This window comes from Rhinolophus ferrumequinum, chromosome 2 (assembly GCF_004115265.2).
Source record: "Rhinolophus ferrumequinum isolate MPI-CBG mRhiFer1 chromosome 2, mRhiFer1_v1.p, whole genome shotgun sequence".
In the NCBI taxonomy this organism is placed as follows: domain Eukaryota; kingdom Metazoa; phylum Chordata; class Mammalia; order Chiroptera; family Rhinolophidae; genus Rhinolophus; species Rhinolophus ferrumequinum.
The window spans coordinates 97,288,056-97,297,296 of record NC_046285.1 but is presented as its reverse complement, the minus strand read 5'-3'; the positions used below and the strand labels follow the sequence as shown (position 1 = coordinate 97,297,296).

General features: G+C 36.6%; 1 protein-coding gene across 1 annotated transcript; it reads left to right on the top strand.

The window, feature by feature from the left end:
* The first annotated feature begins 8,152 nt into the window (after positions 1 to 8,152).
* Positions 8,153 to 8,407, top strand: LOC117033071 (keratin-associated protein 21-1-like). Its single transcript, XM_033124985.1, has one exon. The coding sequence runs from the start codon at positions 8,153 to 8,155 to the stop codon at positions 8,405 to 8,407; it is 255 nt and encodes an 84-aa protein (XP_032980876.1).
* The last annotated feature ends 834 nt before the right edge of the window (positions 8,408 to 9,241 follow it).

Sequence of the window (9,241 nt, the reverse complement as noted above, 5' to 3'; positions counted from 1 at the left end):
ACCTCATGTATGGTGTGTACTCAGTATACGTTGGGTAAGTTGAATTGATTTGTTTAGTGACTAGTGAAGAATCCAATTAAATTTGTGCAAGTAAATATCATCCTTATAAACTCTTATGGGGACAAGACAGAGAAGAATTGGCTATGTGCTATATGGATGGAATCAGAATTTTAAAGGATTGCATATTTACTGGGGACTTATTTTTTTTTTATGGGAATGGGCAGACAATAATTATGAAAATCTAAGCTTTAAGATGCCTTTTATTTTATGGCTTGATTTTACGTGATCATGAAATAAAGTTAATACTTTTACACAGGCTTAGATCCAGAATTGAAACACTTATAAAGAGCCATATTAATTCTCTTTAAACTTATTTTTATTTACCTTTTCTCCTAGGAAAAAGACTAGGCAGTCCTGACATCTGGAGAGAGCAGTACGATGGGAGGAACAGGTAAGAATGGTACCTTGTTCATTAAGGGATACTTGGGACTCATAGCCAAAATAATCAACTTTCATTTGGTTTAAACAAACCTATGAAGGTCAACATGAAATGTAAGAAGTGATCTACTAATATAAAAGAGCAAGGTATGGAGGTTGACTATGAAATGTGAGTGTTGGCATTGTGATGTTTTTAATGAAAACTAATTTATTAGATTATGGCTTTCTTTTGAGGTCAAACATAAAGAATATGGAATTTGAAGTAAAATGAATAACCTATATGTCTGTCATTATACAACTGTGTAATTCTGGCCAAGTCACTTAATTATTTTTTAAGTTTCAGAGCTGGAGTCCAGTGGTCCCTCCTTATCTGCAGTTTCTCTTTTTGTGGTTTTAGTTACGTGTGGTCAACTGTAGTCCAAAAATATTAAATGAAAAATTCCAGAAATAAACAATTCATAAATTTTAAATTGCACGCCATTTTGAGTAGTGTGATAAAATCTTGCACTATCCCACTCTGTCCCACCCAGGACGTGAATTAATTACTTTGTTCCATGAATCCATGCTGTATATGCTGCCCACATGTTAGTCACTTAGTAGCCTTCTCGGTTATCAGATAGACTGTAGTGGTATCACAGTGCTTGGGTTCAAGTGACCCTTATTTTACTTTGTAATGGTCCCAAAGTGCAAGAATAGTGATGTTGACAACTCGGATATGCCAGAGAGAAGACCTAAAGTGCTTCCTTTTAGTGATAATGTATGTACGAGGAAAAATATAGTATACATAAGTTTTAGTATTATCTGCGGTTTCAGACATCCACTGGGGGTCTTGGAACATATCCCCTACAGCTGGGGGGTGGGGATGGGTGTGGAAACTACTGTATTGTTTTCTATAAAATAAATATAATGATAATAATAATAATACTAGTCTCATCTAACAAGGATAAACATACACACACACATGTGCAACATACATGCACCACACGCACCATTTTCAAAGCCACTAAATTTAATTAGAGGATAAAACACATATTTGGTCCATGTAAGGTCATAAGTCACATGAGAGTTATATTTTCATTAGAATTGGGGTGATGAAAAAGAAGCCAATTCTATTCCAGGCTCATTATTAACTAGAGATAAATCCTGGATGACAGCAAATTAAAGAGAGACTTCCTAACCAAATTGGCGTGCCTAGTAAAATGAGCTAATTTGAAACAAATTGCTATGTGACTAAGCAGGCAGACTCTGTTTCCCACCCACCCCTGACTGCATGTAAAGCTTTCATATTGTGCAGAGCATTCAGACTTGCAGAACCTCCCCTCTCTTACAGCTATTTGCCACTTTCACCTCTGAAACACCATGCATGGCTACTGCTAAGGAGATCCTTGTTGAGGATGTGGATGCAGCTGTGGCTTTGGCTGTGTGTGTGGATGCAGGCACTCCCAAGAACTGGGGTGTGGCCAGGACCTTGCTATGGCGGTGGTCATAAGGGTCCAGCTCTGGTTATGGCTGCGATTGCCATGGCTATCATTTTGGGACAGGAGATGCTCTTGCTGTTAGAAAATCATCATCAGTGCATCCTTTGCTGATGAAGTGAATGGAGGAAACTTGTCCCAAGGAGTAGTCATTGACCGTTTTTACTCCTTTGAACTGTTTTTGCCATAGATGGGCTTTGATGTCAGTGGAATAGAGGAGATAAACTTCCAATTGTTTTCTGAAATTGAACCCTTCCCTCTCATGAGTTATTCTCTATGCTGTGGGCTTGGTCATTAGCCTTAGTACTCAGGTAGTGGCAAATCAGTTTCCCATGGAAATGCTTCTTTGAATTGATCAAGTCTGTGTCATCAGTCTTACTTTAAATCGTAAAAGATTACAAGTTTTGTATCTTCCCTGTTTTTAACTTAAGATTTTTGTGTGTGCTTTCCTGTGACTTCGTTTTTCTAAACATTTCGCAGATATTTTTCCCCAATAATTTACTGTGTAGTGATTAATCACATATAAAATAAGAAAAAGTACATTTGTATATGCATATGCACAGATATCAGAGTTGTGTTTATGGGCAATGAAACTGTTTATGTCTTGTAGAATTGATTGAAAGAGATATGAGTCTAAAAGAATTTAGGGAAGATGCCATGTGGGCCTGAATTGAGTATTTGTAATAATGAAGGGAAAGGTGATAGACTCCTGGACCCATCTGGAGGTCAGATCTCCAAATTCTGCAGATAATGAAGAGGAAGATAGAAGAAATGTCCAACAAAGACAAATTTAGTGGAAATATATCTTTATAGTAGCTAGACTTGCTAGGAAAAAAGTGACATGGATTATCAAAATATATTTAAAGTCTAATGTGGCAAGGAGGTTGCTTCTTATGTCCCAGAGATCACAATTGGATTAAAAAAATAATAGTTATAGAAAGAATAACTTCTAAATGTCAGATATCTTTCTGATAACTATAGCTGTGAGAGTCAAATGAGGAATTCTATGGGAATTCATGTGATGGAACCTGCCAACCACAGGCAGTGCAAGCAAGATCGCCACAGAGATGGTGAACCATGAGAACTCCAGGGTAGGTAGAGATCTTGTGATGACTGGCTCTGAAATTCTGTGAGCTGTTCATGAAGAATTGAGTTGAAGTGTTGAGCCTGACTGGCAAAGAAAATGACGCTGGTACTCAGAGAGGTAGGAAAGTAAAGGGAAATATTTTCTCTCCCTCCTTCTCTCCCCCATTTACTGTCTCTTATATTTAAAGCAAGAGTAGGGAGTATGGACAAAGAGAGGAGTCAGCCTTTCATATTGCAAAGTATGGTAGAAAAATATTGTGGCTGGTGTGAATTTCAGTCATTCTTTCTTCACATAAAATCAGGTCTTCTGCATACTCGGTGTAGAAAGGAGTTGTTATACAATTTAGAGGCTAAGAAAAGAGAGGAAAAGCTTGTGTTACAGTAGATTTTGTAGAAAATCTGTATTTATCATCTATCTATCTGTCTATCATTTATCATCCATCTATCTATCTATCTATCTATCTATCTATCTATCTATCTATCTATCTATCATCTATCTATCTATCTATCTATCTATCTATCTATCTATCTATCTATCTATCTATCTTCATCTGTCTATCCAAATGAGCTCAGCTCTCAATGAATTCATAATCTTGTGTAGGAGTGATATAATAAGATTGAAATAGAATGAGGTAATTGTTTTATAGAGATATGTTATAGGCGTTGTAAAAGACAGAGGGGTAATTTAGTGGTGTGAGAGTCAGGTAAGAGTTCCAGGAGGAGACAATTGTGTTGAGACCTGAGGCATGAATAGGAATTGGCTAGGCAGATGGGAGACCTGGACAGTACGTCGTCATATACACTTGTGATCACTGCTTGGAGAACTGAAGTCACTAACCAGATCTGAAGAAGAATCCCCAGGCTTTCCCTACTCTCACAAGAGTATCCAGAGAGTAGCGCATACCTCGTCAGTGAGCAGGAGAGGGCCAGGCCAGAAGGGTATGCTCATGAGCCACTAGCAAAAGATACGGAAGACTTGGCTCTGACACTTCACCATGTGACCTCAGGGAAGTGACTTAACCACTCTGAGCCTCAGCTGCTTTCTCCAAACACATTGTTTGTCAAGTACGTGCTCTATTTATTTCACAAGGTTGTGAGAATGAATTGAGATAATGTGTGTATAGACACTTTACAAATGCAATATAGATGGACTAGTTAGAGGGAATTTTTCATTGTTTAACAAGTTTAGACTAGAAGATTTTTTGGGGATTGGGAACTAGAAAAAATACTATACTATGAGGGAGAAATTTATGTACATCTCAAATTATGGATTCTCTAGAACGTATTTCACATGGATAGTGAGAATTTACTGTTTAATAAATCTTTGATCTTGACTAAAATCTTTTACTATATGGTGATACCCAATCAAGCTATCAAAACAGATATAGTCCAAAAAATGAAATATATTTCTACTATAAACTGATCCTTTGACTCTTCTGGAATTTCAAAAAAACTCACATCAATTTTTTGTATGATATGTACTTAAACATGTTTCCAAATGATGTGCTTTATAAACACAACATAAAATCATACTCTAATTGCTGAACTTGAAAATTTGCGTGATACAATGTCCAATGATATAATGTTGACACTATGTTTAGTAACAAATTAGTACACAAAATGGCTCAGTCAGGGTGTGAAAAGGCCATTAAAAGAGCAATTTATTTTCTGAAGAATTTTGCTTCTTCATCGCAAATAATTTTTTAATTGTATACATATACACACACACTAGAAAAACCTTCTTTAAGCTACAAAGTTATTACATTAAATTCACACAAAATCAGCATTTCAGTACAAAAAATATGGATATTTGAAAAATGATTATTAGATGAGAATATAAAACTATTGTGTGGAAAAAATTAGATGAAAGGAATAACATTTATTGAGTATGATTCCTGCACCAAAAGCACTGAATAGGCATGAAACATGAAAAACAATTATGTAAAATGCTGAGACCCAATTTTAGAAAAAAGAGACTGGTGTTCAGAAAAATTACACATATATCCAAATATTTTATAGTTTACAAGCAGGACAACAACATTGGAACATGTGTTTCCATTTTTTATTGGAGAAAAATCGATTGAGTCTGAATTATGTGCCAGGTATTGTACACAGAGCTGGTGAGTCAGCGATGCACAGAATAGAGATTGTTTCTGCTATTATGGATCAGTTTCAAGAGCTCTGAATGTGAAGGTTTTAGCAATAAAGCAATAAAGAGAGAAGGCTTTTTCAATGATCTTTGGATTAGAACTCCAGGAGTAGATTTTAGGAGTATAGGCTTTCTGGGGTACTGGAAACCTGGGATGGGTATTTATTACAGAGAACAGAGCACTGAGGACCCTGACATTGTTTCTATACCCTTCCACATCCCATGGGAAGGATGTGTGGTCCTCCTTTCTAAGTTTGTTTAAAGAACCAGTCATCTTTAGAGTTTATAAATGTTCTCTTAAATGGAAGTTCATAGAGTTTAAGTGTTCATTTTTGCAAGACGGTGATGTAAATATATGTAGTTAATTCTAACAGCAACTTATTGAACAAGGAATGTTATTGGCTGTGCTGTACCCATGGAAGAACCTAGGTGAGAGGGATAAGGCAGGGCAAGACACCCTGCTTAGCTCTGCATAACACTTCATTTTCCACTCAGTTGTATACCTTTCCTAAAACATCAAGAACTTGAAGCAAGTGTCTTTATGACCACTTCCCACTAATCTAGACCACCTTGATCACTGTAAGGGTAATCAATCATAAAAGTCTGATGAATTCTGATAAGTGATGTAGTCTTTATTGTATTATGGATGTGGATAAATTTTGTAATCATTTAGTAATAAGAATGCAAAGTTGAAGTTCATTGAAAAATATGATTTTTTGCTAACGAATACTTTGCTTATCCAAGTCACTTTTAGCATATCAGAAGGATATTTTCAGTGGAGTGCTGAGCTGCCATTGCACATGGAATTTTGTAATTGAGACAATATATAGTAATATATTTTTCTTTTGTTATTGTAGTGTATATTACGTCAATTGAAAAATTCTATTTTATGTATACAGAGGGTGCCAAAAAATGTATACACATTTTAAGAAAGGAAAATCTATTGAAATTGTAATAATATATACCAATAACAAAAGATGAATACAAGTCATGTTTGACTTCTGCAATTATAAGAGGTGCTCAAAGTGGTTACCCTCAGCGTCCAGACACTTTTGATTACAGTGAACTATTGGCCCCCGGTGTGTGTGTGTGTGTGTGTGTGTGTGTGTGTGTGTGTGTGTGTGTGTGTGTGTGTGTATGTATGAGAGAGAGGGAGAGAGATCAGGTGAAAGTGTTAATTTATAGGTATCATCTTGAAGATTACTGTGGTTCAGCTGGGCCTGTAAAGATAAAATTAAAAATATTTATATATTTAGAGAAAGTAAAGAAGTTATACGTACTAGACATTGTTGTGATGTCATGGTAATTTGAAGGCCAAAAAGAAACAAACAAATACTACTTTCTGCATTATGGCCATATCTTGATCTTTAGTAGAAAGATAGTCAGTGTGTCATCAAAGCAGCTTGCTGCAGTTATGCCTTCCAGTAGTGGCTTCCATTTAATACACACTAATCCTTCAACTTCTCTGATATGAAATGTGGATCAAACACTGACTCTGTCTGGATTTGGAAGGTACAGTGCTTCCTCAAGAATATCATGTTTTAATTAGTGATCAAGACAAAGTTTCCTCTAACCTTCACAGGTACTATGACATATTAAATATGTCTACATATAGGAGTAAAGAGAAGGATCATCCCATCCAGTTTGCAGTAGTGAGGAAAGGTGTCCTGCAGGAAGTGACTATAGATCTGAAATTTCATGTCTAAATAGGAGTTTTTTTTAATTTTGTTTTGTTTCAGCTGAGAATTAAGGATGGCAAGAAAAATATTAATGGCAGAGGAAATGATATTCATTTTTCTCTTTTACATGTTGAAAAGGTTAAGTGTAATAGAAAGGATTATTTGGAAGAAAGGGAACATATTATAGTTCAGAATCACAATAAAGATTTTTGTAGAAGATTGAGAACCTCTAATAAATAGGTAATTTCAAGAACTTTGAATCAGTAGACTAAAATGTACATATACATAGCTAGAAAACAAATAGATTTTGTGCTAGTTTATGTCATGAAAGTGTTAGGAGGTGAGGCTGGACTTTTGCTGTAGGCATCTGAGACTCATCCACTCTCCTTCAGCTTCTGAACTAAATGGTCAAGAAATAGTAGTGATAGGAGAAGAAAGAAAAAAATCATTTTTGAATTCTAGGAATGCACCCATAGCTCATAATGCAAAATGCTGATAAGATCTGCATTGGAAAAAAAAAAAGTTTAGTTACTGGTCTAACGAAGAGTTTCTTCTTCTTAATCCAAATAAAAGTGGTTACGCTGCACAAGGCAATTCAATAACAACACTTATATAACTACAAAAATGGGGAAATAAAAGAGGGCTGCTCTACCTCCTTAGGATCTCACTTTTTCTGCTGTATGGAAGGAGGATATATACATGAAGCACTTACATATAGAATATTGTCTCCACACCTGTAAGTAGTCAGTGTACCAGTGGTTGTTATTGGATTTGAATTTTTAGATGTTGATCTGTTTCTTGGGATTTGAGTGGAGTTGAACATAGGGGAGGTATGGAAGTGCAGGGTGGGTGGAAGAAGCCTGACCAAAAGTTGCAGTGAATCAAGAAAGGAGATGGCAGTTATTTCCTTCCCTAGGGGCAGTGGTAGACATTATAGGAAAGAGTAGCATGAAACGGACAATATTTTCCTACAGTCTCTAAGACCCTGTATTTAGTAATAGGAAGTTTTGAAATTGGGTCTTAGTTTTACTTTTGGTCACATGATTCTGTTGAGACAACTCGTTGGCAGAGCAAATGAAAATGATGCTCTTTAAATAAAAACAGAGTCTCCAAATTATGAGCTTATTTTAAGCAAAGCGTTGATGATTGTCAACAGTGATGGCACATAATATGTAGTTGCTTCCATATTTGTTGGGCTAAGTCAGGAGAGGAATGGAATGCCCTGCCAATTACTGAGAGTCTGTAAAGTCCTGAGGCAAGTAGAAGACACACACACTTCAGAAACATCCTCTTGCAACTCACCTGAGTTCTCTTCTCCTGACAACATGTGTGGCAACTACTACGGTAACTCCTGTGGCTCTGGCTGTGGATACGGCTATGGCTGTGGATTTGGCCCCTATTATGGCCGTGGCTATGGATCCGGATATGGCTGTGGTTATGGATCCGGATATGGCTGTGGTTATGGATCCGGATATGGCTGTGGCTATGGATCTGGATATGGCTGTGGCTATGGCTCTGGCTGTGGCTATTGGGGCTACTGGCCACTGTGTTATAGAAGATGTTACTCTTCTTGCTGCTAGAACATCACTATCCAAGCCTCGTTTGCATCTGAAATGGCGACTCTGAAGGGAATGATGATTCAAGAATCCATATGTCAAGGTTTCTATATCTAGGAAATCCTATGCTTGACAGAGGTCTTGGCCTCCAACCACCCGTTTCTCAGAATAGCATCTGTGTGGCCCAAGCTGTATGTTACCATCTGACTATTTTCCAAATGTTAGCCTTTCCTCCCTTAATCTCTGATTCCCTGGTATGTCTGTGTTGATAATACTAACATCCTATGGTTGGGTAAATCACCATTCTCTATCAAAATGATTTTTTGTTACTAAAAAAAAACACTGTATACCTACTTGTGAATTCTTCCTTTTGAAGTGTTATGGTCTCTCTGGAATTTTGGGCTAACAATATGTTAGCTGAACCTTTGATTCTTCCTTGATATACCACAGACATTAATTCTTATACCAGCATCAAAAATAATGTCACCTCCCCCTTATTGTCATATCTCACATGTTCAGGCACTCACATACACAACCATAAATCACATTATTTCAGAAGTGTGCTTGGAAATGGCACTGTATCTGGAAAAGAAAGAAAAGTGATACTTACATAGGAAGGATGTATGAAAGTCCCAGGGAGAAAAGTTGTGGCCTGAGCAATTTAAGGAGTAATAGAATGGAAGAGACAGTTTCCAGGATTTTTGAGAAATTAGAAGCAGGCACAGGTAGTAAGCATGAGGATTAAAGCTTTAAAGAAAAGGCAGATTAGAAGAAAAATATTCTATTATATCATCTGCATTACAAGGAAGGGCAAATATATTTGTTTGCGTATAGGAAGGTTGAGGAATTTGATGTCAC